The sequence below is a fragment of the Melanostigma gelatinosum genome (assembly GCF_949748355.1).
Source record: "Melanostigma gelatinosum genome assembly, chromosome: 4".
NCBI lineage: Eukaryota > Metazoa > Chordata > Actinopteri > Perciformes > Zoarcidae > Melanostigma > Melanostigma gelatinosum.
In genome coordinates, this window is record NC_136637.1 from 28087370 (window position 1) to 28108166 (window position 20797).

Below are 20797 nucleotides of genomic sequence, written 5' to 3' on the forward strand. Positions count from 1 at the left end.
TTTTACAGGAATAGAAACGGGGAGGAGTTAATGGGTGAAACGGTAGAAAACTCAAGTGTGTGTGTGTGTGTCAACCCTCACGAGAACGGAGAACAAGGAGAGAAAAAAAAAAAGATGAAATGAAAAGCCTCAAGTTCAGGAGCGTTGAAGCAGAAGGACACTTATTGATTAGTTGTCTTTCCTGATGAGAGCGATCAGCGCTGTGTTCTGTCTCCGCTGGCTGTCCGACCCACAATGCTTTCATCTCGGGGTTGTGGCGACGAGGGCCCTTCAGAAATGTACAGTAGTATGCACCCTGGGGTGGGGGGGGGCGTCCTCACCTCTACCCGAGCCGGGGGGAGAAAGAGTCCTTTCTTTGAAGGATGGATGAGGGAGGGAGGGTAATGATTTTGTTTTTGTTGAATTTGTACAGGGGTTTCATCGCTGTATTAAAATGTGTACGGTCTTATTTACATTCTCTTGGTTTGGTTACAGAAACTAATAAAATAATATACTGTTGAGATGTTTGTCAGTGATGCCAGGTTTGTACTTTCAACACTTTAATTTACGTCAGAATTAATATTCGGCACAGATCACATCTCACCACTAGATGTCACTACAACACTTATCAACATGGAGGAAAATCGAGTTCCTACTTCTCTTAAAGCAGGGGCTTCATGCATAGATGCATGCATGTACAGCACTGCAAACTTCAACGTCAATAATACGCACATAGTTGAATCAACACCTGTGTTTTTTGTTTTTTACAAAAACTAAACATTCATATCTGAGCTGTTGTATTCGATTATATAGTACCGAACAAAGTGACCAAGGAGTTTAAACTAACAGTAAAATGACTGAGTTGCTTATTTTACTGGTGGACATCTGTAAAACATCTGTAAAACAATGTGCGCCATTCAGTGAAATGGCTTCTGTCAAAAGCAAAATGACACTGTTTACAGTGTGGATTATATGCAAAATGGCAACATTTATAATGTTTTTGCCACTTTGGTGACGCACCACTGTCAGATTGATGTAGGCTACATGTAAAACGCAAAAAGAAAACTAAGTTACAGCAATAAATATTGCATAGCTTTATGCTTTTATGACAATCACATGGTCTAAAGGGATCATCATAACAAATATAATTTAATAATGTTCTATACATCAGTTTTTAACCATAAACGATGTTTGCGTTGCCGGGCTTCAGCTGGTGTTGATCCTCCAGCAGTACGCCGTCTTTGTCTTGTTAGTACTGCATGAAAGGGATTTGCAAGAGCAGTGGGATTATTAATTCATTCATTAATAATTAGCTATTTGTGTGTTGTGTTCATTCGGTCTTAACCATTAATATTAAAGTTATCAGAGCTTACGAAGCCTTCATATGAAGAGGTACAGATGCAGCTCTAAGGTTCATAATAACTACCGGTACACAAACTGTTGTCATTTAGGCCGTTTATTTCATGATGATTTTTAACATTACATCATTCTGTTGGCGACAGTGTACAAGTACATGCAATATTCAACACATGCCGAGTGAGAGAGCACTTTATCGAATACATGTTGACTGGTGAAACACGAGCAGTTTGTTTTCATTGTATGCTTTGATTATCCCACTTAGCTTGTACAATTCATTCATCTTTCAGTCCTCAAATATATATATATATATATGTCTATATACATATATATATATAGCTTATCAAGAAAACTACAAAATCATACATCTGAATTGAAGGCGGTACAAAAATAATTCCTCTAAAAACATGTTTGTGGGCCGTGCCACAACAAAAGCCTGAAGAAAAAGATTTTTTAAAAAGCACACCTGCAAGAAACGCAGTTCCTCAAACGTCTTCACTTTGGAGTTTGGTAGCTCTTCTGCGCTGATGGTGTTGGCTTTATGACCACGACTACCACGCGCCTCGTGCTCTAAAGCTCTGAGTCTTTGAAGCGGGAACAGCTGAGCTTTTCGACAGTCAACGACGGCGGCCTCAGTTGGGCTGCTGGCGGCCCAGCCTGAGGTCGTAGGTCACCATGTGGAAGTTGTCCCAGGCGAACAGCTTCCTCTGAGCCAGGTTATAGTCGATCATGCTGTTGTAGCGGTACTTGTTCCTGAAGGGGACGGCCATGGGCTTCCCCTGGCTGGTTTTGGTGTCGTACACGTAGTTGATGATGGTGTCCGGCGCCGTGTAGCTGGCCACGGTGTACAGCTTGCCGCAGATGATGAAGGTGTTGGCCACGGAGTTCTTCCTGATGTTGGTCTCCCAGCTCCTCTTCACGTCCAGGCTGTGCGGGTCCAGCTGCGAGATCACGATGGCCCCCTTGGCCTTGCTGGTGGAGTAGACGGCCCACAGCCCTTGCTCGTCCACGGACAGGTCGATGTCCGTGTAGCCGCCCCAGGAGTAAGGGAACTGGCCGTGGAAGCCGGCGTGGGGGAGGTCGCGACGCGCTGCGGTGCTCTCGGAGGCGAGATCGAAGCGGATGAGGGAGCGGCTGCGTCGTCTCTGGTAATACAGAGAGCCTCGGTACAGAGTGGCACCGGTGCTCTCCACCAGCTCTGGCAACATCAGGACCTGTCAGGGGAAAACACTGTGAGCTTCTTTGGGGGCTTATTCCAAATGAGGGAGTATCGTCCATGTGACACCGACCTTGGATGGAAAGCCTTTAGAGAGTTGCTCCATGTCGTCGTACCCGAACAGCTGCCTGACGTCAGAGCCTATGGTGTCGATGCGCCAGACCATCTCCGGTCCGTAAGGGGAGACGGCCTCGGGGTCCTGCATCCAAACGCCATATTTACCCGCTATGTTGTCCGCCTTCCTGTGAGTCACCGGCTCAGCAACTGAGACCAACTCCCCGCAACCTGCACGCAGGAAGAAGAGGAAGAAGATGAAGAGATGAAGAGGTGAGACGCATTTAAGAAAGATACAATATAATTATGTTCAAGATGTGAAAATCTAGGCAAAGAGCATTGGATCAAAAAACGTTTTTATCAAACAAATACAGGACTTTCAACCAGGAGACCAATGTTCGTGTCCCAACGGGTTGTTGGGTTGTTTAGAATTGACCGTCACAATGTTCGTGACATGTTTTCTGTACTAGTGTTTCCATTTGACTTCGTTCAAGTACGATTTTAAGCCCAATCATGATGCTTCACCGAAACCTAACTTCAAATTGGATCACATATTTCCGTCTTCAGGAGACATTTTTCGCGGTCAGTGGCGCACATTAGAGGGGTCAGCAGCGTGTGTGACAAGCTCGTTAGGCGTGTTTCTCCATTTACATTTACGAGACAAAACGTGAAACTCGGGGAAAGGCCCTCATACCTGCGGATTGGCATGACGTTGGTATTCTCGTTCCGAATGTAATAATAGCAGTATTTGCTTTGAGGCTGCCAGCAGGGGGGCGAGTGTCATGTTTGCCCGGTCAGATGGAGGGGGAGGAGGGCGAAAGGGGTGAGTGAGAGGGGTATACGCTGCCAGGACTGGATTTAAAGGACTATACTGGTGTGTTTGCACGGTTTAACGTGTTCTTTACTGGGTCTGATGTGAATCTTCTGTCAAATCAATCACAATTCCTGAGGAATTCAAAGCAAACTTTTCCTTAGTAATTCTTAATATTTAATATGATTAATATTCTTAGCTTTCAGCTGTTAGCAGCGTGCAGCACAGTCCTGCTTGGCCACGTTCACGGAGGTGCATTAAGTTACATTAAGATGCGTTTAAGCTCTATTCAGTAAGAATGAGAATTGGCCGAAGGACAATTATGTCATCATGTTGTATTCAAGTAAAATCTTGTGAAATGTTGCTTTTGGCGAGAAATAGAGATTTTGTTTCTCAGGAACATAAAATAGATATTCGAGAGGGAATTATGACCTTTTTATAGTTTTTTGTATTGACGCGCTGGTATCGGATCGATACTCGATACTCGATATCGGCCGATGCGAACGTTCAGGTATCGGACTCGTGAAGGAAGAAATGGTATCAGCACATTGTAGTAAATCGGCTAAAACATCACACTGAGCCACTCGTATGGTTCTGTAAGGGAGGAACACATCAGAATATTTCAAACGGAGACCTGTGTTGTCCTCAGATCCATGAGGAGCCGGCACCTCCGTCACCTCGGCCTTCAGCTCCTGGAAACCCGGATGTCCGTACTCCCACGCCGAGTCTGCCGGGAAGAGACGAGGAGACACGTGGATTTAGTTGAACAATAAAACTGCGAGGATGGAGGTGATTCTGCAGAAAACGTGACCACACCTCTCAAACTGCTGCTGTCTCCTTGCCTGTTGGGCCTGGTCATCAGGTGAGACATGGGATTGGAACCTAAACACACACGCAGAGTTTAGTGATTTCGGTTGTACGTCTCACATTCAGCATACAACAGTTAGGAGAGTGTTTGTGTACCCAAACGTGGCTGTGGCGTGAAGCTGATGTTGATTCTCGGCGTCGATGAGGAGAGGGAGGTGGGCGATGAGGCAGACGATGAGCTTGCGGTGTTGAAGGTAAAGGTTGAGCCCATTTAAAGGGTTGTAAAGAAAAGAGGCTGGAAGTGTTTTGAGGGTTACAAGACGCAGCCATTCATCATCGTCATCACAGGTAAACAGCCACTTTGTCTTACTGTCTTTTCCCCTGAGTGTGTGGGTGTTTACTGTGAGCCATATGTGCACTCACAGACAGAGGAGGCAGCGGCCGAATCAACCCCAGCTTACAGAGTTCAGCAGAGCTGTTGGATGTAACTCAGCCAGAACTTATTTCCCCCCAGTATTCATAATTCAGGGTGCTGTGTATCATCAACAGTCAGAGGACTTTTAAACATTTTGAATGTCCTTTAGTCCCTCTACATACCGCATGATATGTGTTGATAAAATTAGCATATATACAGTTTTAATCAGCAATTAGCTCATATACAGCTTAATCAGCAGCTAGTTTATATGCAGCTTTAAGTAGCAACTAGCTTATATACAGTTTATTCAACAGCTAGCTTATATACAGCTTAATCAGCAACTAGCTTATATATACAGTTTAATTAATCACTAGTATATTTGTAGTTTTAATAACCATTATCTTATGCAGCACTATTAACCACTTATACAGTGCTCACAACACAGCAAGGCCAGAGAGAAGCAGGTGAGAGGTTACTTATTTAACTGCGTCACAAAAGAACAGGCAGCCATCTTTCAGAAAGATAAGACAATGAGATTCAAGCGAGGGCCAACGCCCAGCTGAGCCCGGCTTTCTCCACACACACTTTCCCAGGTCCTCTCGCCTCAAAATCTCACTCACACTGACGGAAACCAACGCCTATTGGGAGGGGCCAAAGGTGAATGGACATTCACGGCTTCCAACCAAACGTAATACACGGCTTAAACGTGCTACGTTTGCATCTTTGACTTTGACTAATGTATCAAGGGGGCGGACCCCATATATTAAGGATGATGCTGATGTGTTGAAGCGTGTCTAATGGTGAATCTCTGCGAGTGAAGCTATTATTGACCCGTGCACGTATTACTGCAGGGCTGAATAACTTTGTTCGATAAATAAACCTATTGCTTTTGATTTAAATATACGCCTCTGAGAGCTTCTGTTTCATTCTTAAACCTGCTCTAAGTGTGAAAAACAGCTACAGCACATTTTTTCACAACAAAGTGGTGACCCCGACGTGATCTGATACGATACAGAGCTTCAGGTTAGAATGTTAACAGGCCTCTCCTTTTGATTCCAGATAACGGCGTAACTCTCCCTTCGAGGCTGGGAACCCGATAATTGCCATCGGAGCGAAATTGCAGCTTTGGGGAGTCTGAGACGCACCGGTGCACATCTCAAGGTGAGGCAGAGACCTATTTAACTGAATTCTGCAACATTGTATTCATAGAAATATTCTAAATTGTGCTCAGACTGTCCGAACTGTAAGTATTTGCTTAGAAATAGAGTAATTGTAAAGATTAAACACACAGCAACAGAGTTGTTATACAGCCATTTGGGGGGTTCTGTGAATATGTATGAATGAGCCCATCAGAAAACGTCAAATAAAAGGCGAGAAATTACGCACTTGTGATAGCGTCGATGTGAGGTGCTGTGAGCCGTGTAACGCATTTGCTCGCAGACACGCGCTCCACGCTGAGCACTCAAATTCATGTTGCAAAAGGCGTGATTTCTAACGTACTTATGGGATGTTTTGGGCTACGAAGAAATTGCATAACATGACGGGGATATATGTATATGTCATTGATGTCATTGATAAACTGTAAATTGTATTGAGAGAATTGACCGTGAAATATTCGTATCAAGTCATCGAGTGTGTTACGTGTGGTGTAAAAACCAAGTTAACTCTGCTTAGAGTAACTCTTATAAAGTTTCTGCATGGGAGCACAAGTTTTAAGTTAGCCGATGTATCATTGATAGCGGACCAAGAGAAAATTACCTTATTGAGATCATCAAATCTCCGGATCTAGATTTGTGTGCGGCGCTTAGTGGAAAACCATGATATCTCTGCTTAGAGAATCCTCGACGGAGTTTCTGGGCGAGAGCACAAAATTTACGTTAATTGATGTGTCGTTGATAATGGACGTTGTGTAATAAAGTAACTAGAGAAAAGGACCCGCAGAGTCCTATGTTACTTAAAGTGTTTTAAATTGTGTTGTTTGATGTATTGCGTTGGTGGTGTGGTTGGTAGCACCGCGGACTTCCACGCGGAAGGGCCGTGATCACGGCCCAGCCAAAGCAGATATTGTGATGCATTAAAATAGCGCTGTTTTCTTTGATATGTGTACGATAGGGACAGAATTGATTATAATTTGACTGATTGTTTGCTGAAAAAGCATTTGTTTTTCATTTGTATCGTGGTCGAGAGATCAGCGGTACACAGTCTGTTTGATGAGATCGAGATAAAAGACAAATTGCTGTTACAATGCGTTCCTGATAAATGTGTGTCTAAAAAAAAAAAAAAAAAGAGTCAGCTCATCCGAAGGCCGTGCTTCTGACTGATTTACATTTAAAGAGACAGCCGTGTATGTTCTAATGTGTGTTCATTGTTTCACTGCAAGTATTACTTACATGCTAGACCGGATTTGTGAATTGTGCGCATTTCAAATTTGGTTTTAATTGGTGTTTACTGTGTTTGTTTGCTGAGAAGCAGTTGTCATTTGCGCAGGCGTCCAAGAGGTGTCTGTTTGTTTAGTTTGATAAAGTGGATTAGCTGCCAAGGAATAGGGAAAGAATCTTTATAATCTGACTGTTTTTTGGTTGCTAAAAAGCTGTTTGTCATTTGCGTTGTGATCGAACGATCAGTAGCGCTCCAGTCTGTTTGATGAGGTTGAGAGAAAAAGAAGCTTGCTGATGGAATGTGATGAGTGTGTAAAAGAGCTGTACATCTCCTCTACAACTCCGTGTTTGTGACTGATTTATGCTTAAAGAGACGGCAGCGTGTGTTTTGATTATCTAGTATGAATGCGGGTGACTCCGTGCTTGTGACTGATTTATGCTTAAAGAGACGGCAGCGTGTGTTTTGATTATCTAGTAGGAATGCGGGTGACTCCGTGCTTGTGACTGATTTATGCTTATAGACACGGCAGCGTGTGTTTTGATTATCTAGTATGAATGCGGGTGACTATTTGCTGAGCTGTACGTTTTAACTTTTGTTTATTTGTTTGACTGTGTTTCTAAAGATATTCCTTTACCGCATTGGTGATCTCTGCGCATTTAAAAATGGCAGTGTGTTGCAATTTTGTTTGAATGAAAGTGCATGTTTGCAGCGTACATAACCACGGCTGTGTATGGATTCGATTTCGTTTAAATGAGTGCGATTCTTTGGAGCATATATGTGAGCGCTGAGACCTGGTTCAGAGTTTATGCTGTTTCTGAGTTTCTTTGTGCGTTAGAGACAGCCAGCTGAGGCCGTGCTTGGTGTTTGAAAATGTTGGTGTGTTGTTTCAAAGGTTGGTGTCCAGAATAGGAAAAACACACATTATACACGACTGTTACATTCACACACACACATAAATCACTAGAATATGCTGAGAGACAGCTGAGGGTTAATATAAGTGTCAGTTTTACTGGCGTAGTTAAATTTATTGGAAAATTGTGTTCCTTAGGGATCGTTAGCAAAGTGTAATGCGGAAACACAGCAGTCACTCATGCAAACCAGAGAGAGAGAAAAAAAAAAGTTTTAAAGCCGATACACAGCTTCTATTGTTCCAGCCAGACAGTCGCTAAAATTATGAATGTACAAGGTTAACAGCTGCTACAAATCTTCTATTCATTTAGTCAAGACTGGCGGTGGGAATATTAGGGAGGATTTGACTACTCCTGATAAAAAACACAGATGCGGCCTTGCTTTGTGTCCACTTACAAAGACAGTTAGCGGAAGATATTTGAAAAGGTGGGGGCAAGGTTGTCTCACTCTGCCTTATAAAATATTTAGTTACAAGCCATTGCTTGAGTAATCAAAACATAGCATTTCACACCTAGCAGGGATATATAGGCAGATTTGTAAATAATATATATTCATACACTGTTAAATAATATGCTTTATACTTGTAATGCTTATATTGCGGAGTTGTGAGGTCACTGTATGAAGGTTTAAAACGCCGAGAGAAGCACTCCGTCATTCTCTCGTACAACAGAATAAAGATCAGTGACCTCTGCACAGTAATGCTTGCTTAAACCATAAGATTAGGGCTGAAAATTGCCAAATTAGTATAATGGACGAGCTTTTGTGTCCATGCACACAGAGACTTCGAAATAACTCTATAACTGTACTGTTTTCGTCCTCTTCACCATAAAGTGTTAATAATAAAATAGATCATCATTTCACACACACACATATTACAGAGAAAAGCAGGTTTTAAGACATGCAGCAGTGTGAATGACATTGATTTGAGTTCAACCAGACACCAGGAAACTTGGGAGGAGCGTTGGCTCCCTCTGCTGGTGCTTTTGATTTAAAAAAAAAAAAAAAAACATTTGTCCTGCATGTTGGCTTTTCTGTGGCCTATTCAAGAACTGCAACAGGAACAATGGACAGGAGTTTTGGCTCCATCGTGTGGACATTTGGGAATACTGATTTCAGACTCTCATTGCATGTTACAGAAACCCATCATGGCTGAGAAATTCTCCTCTTATCTGTGCATCTTGGAGAATGCAGTCCAGGAACAGAGCAGGATTAATGGACGAAGCAAACTTTGGCCAGTGGAACAACACGCCTACCAAAGATTGATAAAAAGATGGAAAGATAAAGCCATTTGGGATGGAGAACGGCTGAATTGTTCCCCTTCCGAAGAGATGGTACAACAGATGAACAGGGAAGTGATGAGACACTGTGAAGAGAAGAAGAACGCATGGCAGGACAGAAATCCAAGATATCTAAACATGGGAAAAAGAACAGCAAGAAACAACGCAGCTGCAGAAAAAGGCGTCTGGCCTTATCTTAAACGGTGCTTCGATTTTGATAACAACAGGATGGGCAGCAAGCTGATTCTCACTGGAATCGAGAAGAGATGGATGGAGCGGGCTGGCAAAGAGCCATGGAACGCAATGGAGCTGGATGCTGAAGCAGCACGTTCACCACTAGAGGCCGCCAAACACAGCGGAGGCATGTTCCCGGCCCTAACACCCTCATCCACTGCCCCTCCCTCATATGCCGACAACCCATTCACCCCTATCGACAATGACAAGCCCAAGCATGAACAAAGCAACCTGTATCCTGACCTGCCACCGCAACACAAAGACATGCATGAACATGAACAAAGCCAACTGCACCCGGATCTCCCACCTCCCCCTCCAGATTATGTGCCCACAAATAACCCTTTCATTCAGGCTCCAGTAAGACCAGTATCAAAGGGGTTCCTGAAAGGCATCTTCGCAGTAGATGAAGGAGAGCTGCAGATACCTGTCTCAGTAGAGGAAAAGGAGAGAAGAAAAAGAGCGAAGCAAGTTGAGAAGACTGTGGGATACCTGATGACTCAACTGAGCGCCCTAGGGCTGTCAAACACACCCGGACCTGAAACTACACCTACACTAATTGTCGACGCACACAATGAGCCACGCTTCGATGCTTTCGCATTGACAGCCCCACTCGAAACTCGGCACAGAGTGAGCAACTCAATCAGAGACCGTTACCAACACAGACAAAAAGACGACACACAAGAGGATATTCAAACCCTGGAACAACAACTGGAGGAGCTCGAACAGCTGGAAAAAGACCATGCAGCAGCAACAGGCTATACGCCTTACATGGAGGCTAGTGGATATGCTATACCACAAGCGGACCTGTGGGTTCCTGGTACAGAGGAAGAGAAGGAGCTGATCGAACTAGCTGCACAGCCAGCCAACGAACACAAATGGCCACAAACACATGAAGTACAGAGGCTAACGCTAAATGGAAATTTCACAGGATATGCCACAGCCCCATCAACAACGCGCAGTGGACAACAATATGGGCCTAACTCATGTCAGATGCCACTCAGACCAGCTCCAACAGCTGCAGCCCCTCACCAGATGGCATTTATTCCCTTCTCCTTCATGGACATGTCAACACTGCTGACTGCCCTTCCTTCACTGTCTTCAGGAGCAGAGCCATGGCTAGAAGAGCTAGATAAATATACAAAGTCCCACAAACTGGCACTTGGTGACTACAGAGGCCTGCTGGCCAGAGCATCTGACCCACACACACTGAAAAAGCTTGAAGCCGCAGCAGGAACCACAAACGCGCCTGACCCCACGCCCATAGGCGGTGTCAGGATGGTACTACATCAGGCCTTAAGAAGAGAGTACCCCACCCCAACAGACCACAGCCAAATGTCAACCTTCATGGCCAAGCCTGGGGAGCCTGCTGCAGATCTCCTAGCTCGCGCTGAGCAAGTATGGAGAACAACATTTAGAGAATCCCCAGATGCATCTCAGACATCATTGGCACTCTGGAGAAGCATGGTGACCAAAGGATTGCCTGCAAAGGTAAGAGAGGCGATTGAAAACACTGTGGCCATCGCCTCCTTCACTCAATCTGCATGGAGAGAACATGTACTGCATCACTATGATAAACACAGAACAGCTGCAGAAGCATCAGATGTGGAGCTCAAGGCACTGCAAGTGGCACTGATGAAGAGACAGCTGTCTGACCTGGACACGGCCCAAAAGATTGCAAAGGACAAAAAGAAGCAGATGGCTCAACTGGAACCACTAGCAGCACAAGTGGTCCCTGTAATGGTGCAGCAACCATGGCAACAAAACCAAAGAGGAGGACAAAGAGGAGGTGCCCAAGGGGGTGATCAAGGAGGCACTTTCTACTGCTACACCTGTGGAAAACCAGGCCACTACTCACGTAACTGTCACACACGTGACCTGTCACATCAACAAGGCCCAACACGTGGAAGAGGAAGAGGACCCAGAGGAAGAGGAAATTATCAGAGAGGAAGAGGAGGCTTTCAGGATCCACGAAACCAGAATCAAGCTGGACAGCCATACCAGGCGCCACTAGGAGGCACTGAGCAATGGACGCAAAATGATCCTAGCTCCGGAGAAAATGTCAACCAGGCACTACAAGCTCAGTGGGCGAATAACTATTATCCCTACTAGGACACCCCACAACCACCTGGCACCGGCATCATGAAATTTGGACTAACAAGTGAGCCAACTCTCACTTGCACAATAAACGGACAGGCACACACATTTTTGGTGGACACAGGGGCAACATATTCCAGCCTCACGTCTCCACAGGTCCTGTCATCTAAATATGTGTCAGTGGTTGGGGTCTCAGGCGCGCCAGAACGCCAGTGGTGCACTAAACCTTTAAATGTCCAAATTGGAAGTCAACAATGGTCACACAGCTTCCTATCAGCGCCAAACTGCCCAGTAAACCTACTGGGCCGCGATCTGATGACTAAATTCGGTCTAACAATATGGCTAAACAACGAAGGGGTCCAGGTCTCACTGGACCCTCCCCCTGCAAGCACACTATCAATGCCTGTGCGAATACTATCTATGCCACAAACGTCCATTAATGTGGAATCATTGGATGAAGAAGTGTACTGGCTGAGATGTCTAGCCACAGGACCAAGCACACCAACAATTCAATTCTGGTTCAACATACACAGAGAACAGATCCAAAGACTGCATCCATATAAAACTCCTCTACCATATGTGCACTGCACTATGAATGTCACGGACGATCCAGACTGCCCATATGCTGAAGATTGGGACATCAATATGGCACACCTAACTCCACAAATAATATGTCATGATGTGTATTGTGGAAAAGAAGGCGTGGCAGCAGCAGTGCTATTGGATGATTATCAGACCAAGTGGTATGGTCTCAGCAAAGAATCTGCTCCACACGTCACCCTAGCGGTTGGATTTGGACAAGAGGCCAGAGGACTCGGCCCCATGATAAAAAGAGCACATACTCTGTCATGGACACACACAGATACAGCAGGACTGCTGAAGGCAACAGAAGAAGATATGTGGCGATGGATCATCTCTACCAAAGAACACACACTACCTGAACATTTACCACTGCCACGCCATCATGGTAAACCATGCACTGACCATCCTGCAACTCAAGCTCTATTGGACGGCGTGCCTGCGAAACTATGGACGACTGGCCCTTATGATGTGGGAAAATTGGCAACGGTCAAACCTGTGAAGGTGACGCTGTTGGATCCATTTGCACCTCCTATCTGGCATCCACAGTACAAACTAAAGCCAGAACAAATCGCAGGCATCGCCCCGACCATTGCAGGTCTGCTACAAGCTGGAGTGTTGGTGAAAACTCGATCACCATACAATACAGCGATACTGCCAGTGCAGAAGGCCGGAAACAACACAGGCTGGCGGATGGTACAAGATTTTCGACCAATCAATGATGCCACACAACCGGCGTCATATCCAGTTCCAGATCCACATATTGCCTTAACAAATCTCAGCCCACAGCACTCATATTTCACAGTAATTGACCTCGCTAACGCCTTCTTCAGCATCCCTCTGGACAAAGACTCACAGACACTGTTTGCTTTCACATTCAACGACCAGCAATACACCTATTCTCGCCTGCCACAAGGTTTTCGTTGTTCTCCAGGTTTGTTCAACCATCATCTCAGACTACACTTGTCTGATATAGAGGTGCCGGATGGTGTCGTCCTCATACAATATGTGGATGACCTCCTGATTGCTGCCCCATCTTCTGCCACCTGCCTGGAGGCCACTGAGACTCTGCTGCTGCTGTTAGCCTCAAAAGGCTACAAAGTTAAGAAGACCAAGGTCCAAACATGTAGGAGACAAGTCACATTCCTGGGTCGCACTCTCTCATCTAGCGGCCTGGCTGTAAGCACAGCCCACAGAGACAGCATTCTCCATCATGACAGACCTATCACCGTGGGACATATGCTGTCATTCCTGGGTCTAACAGGCTACTCTCGTAGTCACATTCCAGACTACACTGACCTCACCACCTGTCTCAGAAGCCTGCTCAAGGAACCAGGAACTAGAAACACCTCTGCCCCACTGGTGTGGACACAAGACGCTGAAGACGCGTTCACCAAACTCAAACAGACTTTGTCACATGCCTCGGCTCTTCAAGCTCCAGACTATTTACTCCCTTTTCACCTAGATGTTTCTGAACAAAAAGGAGGGATGGTAAATGCAGTTTTGTATCAGAAAAAAGGGGGAGAAAGAGTGGTACTCATGTATCACTCATCAAAACTGGACCCAGTTGAAGTTGGCCAATCCACCTGTACAAGACACATGGCGGCAATTGCAAAGGCGATCGAGAAAACATCCCACATTGTCATGTGCCACCCTCTGAAAATCCACACACATCATGGTGTGGCTGCATTCCTCCTCAGCAAAGAATTCACATTCGGAGCTGCAAGAAAATCGAAAATTCAAAGAGAATGCACAAGACCACATATTGTCTATGAAACAGGAGGAATCAATATGGCGTCATCACTACAACAAGGGCAAGGAGATCAACCACACAGCTGCGAAGCAAGAGCAATCATTGAAAACAAACTAAGGCCAGACCTGGGAAATACACCAATCCCAGGAGCAGAAATGTGGTTATACACGGATGGATGTTGCTACAAAGGAGATGACGGAAACACAGCATCCTATGCTGTGGTGAGACAATTCGAAGACATGGAACACACAATAGTAGCATCAGGTATCCTACCTCAACCAGCATCAGCACAACTGGCAGAAGTCGAAGCGCTCATACAAGCCTTGAAAATAGCAGAAGGAAAATCTGTAAACATCTTCACAGATTCTGCTTACGCACATGGAGCAGCTCACGTTGATGGGCCCATGTGGCGAAGAAGAGGATACACAACATCAATGGACGCACCCATCAAACACAAGAAGGAAATCATGGCACTGGTGGAAGCTATGAAGCTACCAAAAAGAGTGGCAATCATGAAATGCAAAGGACATGATGGCAAGGCAAAGACCAGAATAAGTGTGGGAAACGACAAGGCAGATGAAGCTGCTAAAGAAGTAGGAGGATACAGACCAAAACAGATGATTCTGAAAATAGCCATACAAGAACCCGAAATCACTGAAGAAACACTGATTGAGATACAGAAGAAGGCTGGACCATACGAATGGTCTGAATGGCAAAGGAAAGGAGCAACAAAAGGAGAAAGTGGACTTTGGAGATCCCATGATGGCAGAGTGGTATCACCAGCAGAATTATGTGTCTCACTGATACCAGAGGCACATGGACCAACGCACGAAGGAAAGAAAGGAACATTACAAAGGGTGGAAGCACTGTGGTGGCACCCACGCATGGAAAGTATGGTGTCCCTCTTCTGCGACGAATGCACCACCTGTGGGGATCACAATGTGAAGAAACCGTACAAGACACCTATGGGCTCTTATCCTGTACCATCAGCCTGCTTCCAAGACATCAGCATAGACTTTACTGACATGGGACATGATAACAGAGTACAAGGAAAAAGATACATTTTGGTAATGGTTGACAGATTCTCAAAGTGGGTAGAGGCAATCCCAACTAAAAAAGAAGACGCACAGACAGTAATAAAGTGGCTGCAAACTGAACTAATACCTCGCTATGGTGTTCCTAGATGCATAAGGTCCGATAATGGTTCACATTTCAGTAATAAGCATTTGCAGGAAGTGGAAGCCAGACTAGGAATCAGACATAGATATGGATCAGTGTATCATCCACAGTCACAAGGACTGGTAGAGAGGGCAAATCAGACGCTAAAATCAAAAATAGCAAAGACATGTGCGGCATCAAAGCTGACATGGGTTGAAGCCTTACCATTAGCTCTAATGGCAATGAGGAGCGCACAAGGAAATGAGACGCATCTTTCACCACATGAGTTAATGACAGGGAGGCAAATGCCTGGTCCTCCAAGAGACAGTAGTCATATTCCTGCTTTAGATGTGCAGCAAGTTGAAATGAAGGCATATATGACTGCGTTAATCACTCTCACGGAGGCTCTCTCCAAACAGGTCCTGCGGACCAGTGCAGCTGACCAGGAGGAAGTAAAAAATCTCATCCGAGTGGGTGACTGGGTCAGGGTCAAAGTTCACAAGAGAAAGTGGACTGACCCCAGGTGGACAGGGCCGTACGAAGTGAAGGAGGTTACTTCACACTCGGTCCAGGTCATAGGTAAATCAGGAGCACCTTGGCACCACCTGTCACATTGTGCCCCAGCATCTGAGCGTTCCAGACCCTTAGCAGAGGTCCGAGGTGATCTGGCGCAAAATGGAGTGTGAGTGTAATCTGTTGGGGGGAACAGACATCCAGCCACAGGGGATTCATCCCACTCCAGGTACCTGGAAAGACATGGGGATAGGTAAAAGAACTGGGTGGGTCCTATTGGGTTTGGGTGTGGCATTTGTGATATTCTTGACTTTGGGATTGAAAATGGGGGACAAAACAGTGAACAAACCAACTAGCGGAAACTATGACTGTCTGCCAGAGGCAATGCCAAATCTGACAGGGTTTGAGAGTCATCCAAGCTGCAATCTGACAACAAGTGGCAAGGATGTGAAAATGCCAAATCTGACAAGGTTTGAGAGTCATCCAAGCTTCAATCTGACAACAAGCGGCGAGGATGTGAACAAAACTCAAAACGACCTCGAGAGAGGGAAGGTTAGGCAAAAAAGAGATGCCTCAGAACCGGCATACAAGCCACCACCAAAAGCATGTCGTGCATATCTGACCTTAAACTACACCCAGGGGAGCAAAACCGTTTTTACTTTTGATTTGTGTGATGTGATTAACTGTGGAAGAAGACCAAGAGCATGGAGAGGTCGTGCTGTGTATTTGTGTGCTGACAATGCCATAGTCAACAGATGTGAGAATTACGTGAACGTCCCGTCCATAGCGTTTTGTCATTCCTGGGGGGCGGTAACTAAGTACACAGGGCGGTGGAAGCCAACAATGCGAGGGGAAAGTCCGAGAAGGACCTTATGGGACAAAATAGACTTCCAACGAGACTTTTCAGCAACAGCCAATCCCTTATCTCTGTCCCTAAACAACGTCACCAAAAGCAGCACAGGAAAAAACATAATATGGTTCGCCCTATTAGTGGACGTCCCAGGCAAAGACCCGAGAGTAGGAATTCAAATAAACATAATTCCGCACAGACAACCGCTACCACCAGACCCACCTACTGTCTTATCAGAAGACTTTTCTAAATGGACTCCCCAACAGGTGATCCAATTAGCTACAGGACAAGGAAGCGACAATGTATGGTTAAATTGGATTGTTGATAATGCTATAAAAAACAAAATGAGTGGCTGTGTAGCTTGTGCTGCAGCTAGACCAGCTATGTTCACCGAACCAGCACCACTATATCCTGAATCTGACCCAACAGGATACGCGTGCATGACAAAAATGACTAAAATGGCTACTCCACCACATTGCACTACTCTGGCATCCATATTCCCACCGATTGACAACCAAACTGCAGTAGGTTATTTCAAAGCTTACAAAGGACTAGGATCCAGATATGTCTGTTACCATTTCACCAACGATAGAGCTCAAATCCACCTAGGTAGTGTGCCAGAAGACTGGTGCAACATGACACGACCAGGCTCAGAGATAGGTTCTTGGGCTAGGGGAGGGCTATTCTACTACTGTGGGGGTCTGCGCTTATTCACTAACATACCACCATCTACAATAGGAGTCTGTGCTATGGTGAGGCTGGCAATGCCACTTACCTTAGTGGGAGACAAAATAATACAGGACCAAAACAAAGTACAAAGCCTGACCCAACGCAGACGCAGACATATCTTAGCTAAAAGAGCAGCTGAAGCTGAGTTCAGCCTGGACAGAGGTCCAACTTACATAGATGCTATCGGAGTGCCCAGAGGAGTGCCTAATGAATACAAATTGGTAGACCAAATTGCAGCAGGTTTTGAGAGTGTCGCAAGTATTATTCCATGGATAACTGTGAATAAAAATGTTGATCGTATCAATTATGTGCATTACAATGTTCTTCGTTTGGCTAATCATACTAGGGATGCAATAGAGGGTCTGGCTGAGCAGCTGGCCCCTACTTCTTTGATTACTGTACAAAACAGAATGGCTTTGGACATGTTGCTTGCTGAAAAAGGAGGTGTTTGCTCAATGTTTGGAGACCTGTGTTGCACTGTCATCCCCAACAATACTGCGCCGGACGGTTCAGTCACAAAAGCACTGAATAGTCTGAGGGCACTGTCAAACGAAATGCAGGAAGCATCAGGTGTGAACAATCCATTTGGAGATTGGATGGAAAACATGTTTGGAAAATGGAAGCACCTGATCTTGTCAATAGCAGTGTCAGTGGGTGTGTTCATTGCAATATTGGTCTCATGTGGATGTTGTATAATACCCTGTATTCGTTCTTTGGTTGGCCGTCTCATCACCACTGCCCTCTCCAAGGAACCATTACCACCCCCTCCTTATGGAGCTTACCCAGTATGGGAAGAGCAGAACAGCCTGGTAGGGTCAGGAGAGGCAGAGGAAGACACCAGCGTGTGAACAGGGTAGGAAAGTAAAGAAAGTGACGTCCTTCAGACGTCAAGAGAGGGATTTGTTGATAAAATTAGCATATATACAGTTTTAATCAGCAATTAGCTCATATACAGCTTAATCAGCAGCTAGTTTATATGCAGCTTTAAGTAGCAACTAGCTTATATACAGTTTATTCAACAGCTAGCTTATATACAGCTTAATCAGCAACTAGCTTATATATACAGTTTAATTAATCACTAGTATATTTGTAGTTTTAATAACCATTATCTTATGCAGCACTATTAACCACTTATACAGTGCTCACAACACAGCAAGGCCAGAGAGAAGCAGGTGAGAGGTTACTTATTTAACTGCGTCACAAAAGAACAGGCAGCCATCTTTCAGAAAGATAAGACAATGAGATTCAAGCGAGGGCCAACGCCCAGCTGAGCCCGGCTTTCTCCACACACACTTTCCCAGGTCCTCTCGCCTCAAAATCTCACTCACACTGACGGAAACCAACGCCTATTGGGAGGGGCCAAAGGTGAATGGACATTCACGGCTTCCAACCAAACGTAATACACGGCTTAAACGTGCTACGTTTGCATCTTTGACTTTGACTAATGTATCAAGGGGGCGGACCCCATATATTAAGGATGATGCTGATGTGTTGAAGCGTGTCTAATGGTGAATCTCTGCGAGTGAAGCTATTATTGACCCGTGCACGTATTACTGCAGGGCTGAATAACTTTGTTCGATAAATAAACCTATTGCTTTTGATTTAAATATACGCCTCTGAGAGCTTCTGTTTCATTCTTAAACCTGCTCTAAGTGTGAAAAACAGCTACAGCACATTTTTTCACAACATATGCACATTGATAGAAAGATCTTAGAAGTTCATTAAACATTATTTATGACTGCTTATCCTCCTGGCTGCACACACACACACACACACACACACACTGGTAACATGCTGTGGCTGTTTACCTGTGATGGTGATGAAGAATGGCTGCAGGAAGCATGTGGGCTCGACCTGAGTAAAGGGCACACGCGTGCTCTTATGACCTGATAGTAAACTTTGTTTCGGCATGTATTGGATGGATTAGCTCTGCCTCGAGCACATGCCATTTTTATCGACATGAAATAATTGCAATATTTCAGCTCGTATATTTTGAGAGGAAAATGTTACTGCAGGTCATAACCACCGCTTGAGTTGTCAAAAAAGAAATTCCTGTCAGAGTTGCCAAAGCGCTGTGACGTTGACCTCCTCTCTGCGTTCTGCGTGTCGTCCTCTCGCATGTGATCTGTTCCACACCCGCCCTGACCCACCAGGCCTGATCAAAAGCCCAGCCCGAGCGTGCACTTCCAGAGCGTGCATCGCATTTCAGCCGCCTCTCCCCTTCCACATAACCTGGCTATTCGCGCCCTGCTCGTCATGCGGAGGGAAACGCCGGTCATAAAAGAAGCCGGATCTGCTCATGAAATACTGAGCCGACCCTCTCTGGCTCGTCACCGTCACCCTAAATGCAGGAGCAGAAACCTGAGCCGAGTGGTCTAATGTGCAGACTAATGGGGCAACCAAAACATTAACCGCACAAGTACGCACAAGTTCAGAGCATGCACACACTTTGCCCCGCTGCTGTCTTTAAGGGGATTTATGCAGGAAGATGTCGGGAGGAATACACTTTGTGTGCGTGTGCATTGAGAGCAATGGAAACCAGAGTCAAATTCCTTCACGTAACTGGCCGATGAAGCTCATTATTTATCAGCCTTTTCTCTGTTGCTGCAGACAGTGAACAGAAACAAACGCACACACACTCGGTGCAAAACTCTGGAATTGTGTGTGGCTCTGTACCTGCATGGTATTCCACACATGGACGACATTTATGCTTCAATGTTTCTCTGCTTCAATTCATCCATTTTACTTCAATCAGTCTCCAAATAGCAGAAAGACAACCTGTCTGCAGGCTAAGTAATCTAGTTGTGCATCTTAATTGCATTAGAATATAAAATAAAAACGTGTGCACTGTTATCCAAAAACTGGGAATTCATAAAACATGTATATTTACGAGTTTAAACCGTTTCTATTCATAAGCGTCGATAAGCTTCACACATTTTTTGAGTGGCTCATAAAGTGTGTGGTGGTTCAGAGTGTATCTCTTACCCCCAGCAGGTCTAGTCAGCCCACTGTCCTGCAGAGGGGGGCTTGGTGGCACCATGGGGGTCTGTGGAGGACACGGTCTGCTCCTCAGCCTCTCCGTCTCTCTCCTCATCTCCTCCATCCTGCGCTGAAGCCCCTGCAGCTCCTGCTCCAGACGCTCCTTCTCCCCCCGCAGCAGGTTCCTCTCCCCCGTGGCCCGGTCCAGCGCCTCCTGAAGCCCAGGCCGAGCTGCGGCCCCGGCCCCTTGGGGACCCCCGGTGTCCCCTCCGGTCAGCCGGGACACCAGCACCTCCAGCAGGCTGAGTCTAGCCTTCAGGCCCTCCACCTCGGGGCCCCCCGTCTGCGGGCAGCTGGCCTCGACGGGGCTGGGCACGGTGAAGGTGTACTGGCATCGTCCACTCCGGTCGTTCCCCCTCCACAGAGCGGCTCGGTCCTGAGCGTCTCCTTGCAGCAGAAGACCACACATACACAACGAGAGAAGGAGAAACATCGTGGGCACCGTCCTTCCACACAGATCTGATGGTTCCTTTAACCAATCTTCTTTTATTTGTCACCTCTAAACTTGAACTCTCCTTTAATCAATTAATAATTCCCAATTTCCTGGTGATTCTTGTTTTAGTCTTATTTTGTCTCACTCTTTTCTCATTTATCTCTCCTTCTTCCGTCCTCCCCTCTCGCTTCTTCTTCTGTCTCTCCTCAGTG

At 45.6% G+C, this 20797-nt stretch overlaps 1 protein-coding gene across 1 annotated transcript; it reads right to left on the reverse strand.

Annotated features, from left to right (window-relative positions):
- Nucleotides 1-1419: 1419 nt before the first annotated feature.
- myoc (myocilin) lies at nucleotides 1420-20797 on the reverse strand. Its single transcript, XM_079266758.1, has 5 exons — nucleotides 20099-20797; nucleotides 4233-4298; nucleotides 4051-4143; nucleotides 2625-2836; nucleotides 1420-2549 (listed from the first exon to the last, which is right to left on the reverse strand). Exons 1-5 carry the CDS (start codon nucleotides 20583-20585, stop codon nucleotides 1968-1970), a joined length of 1440 nt encoding a protein of 479 aa, XP_079122884.1. The 5' UTR covers nucleotides 20586-20797; the 3' UTR covers nucleotides 1420-1967.

What these genes read in the sequence shown, in the direction of transcription:
- myoc (XM_079266758.1), bottom strand. Translation starts at nt 20,585, where the DNA reads ATGTTTCTCCTTCTCTCGTTGTGTATGTGTGGTCTTCTGCTGCAAGGA. An exon ending in AGACAGCAGCAGTTTGAGAG is followed by an intron (nt 4,144 to 4,232) that starts GTGTGGTCACGT and finishes TCTTCCCGGCAG; the next exon opens with ACTCGGCGTGGGAGTACGGA. An exon ending in TGGATCTGAGGACAACACAG is followed by an intron (nt 2,837 to 4,050) that starts GTCTCCGTTTGA and finishes TCCTGCGTGCAG; the next exon opens with GTTGCGGGGAGTTGGTCTCA.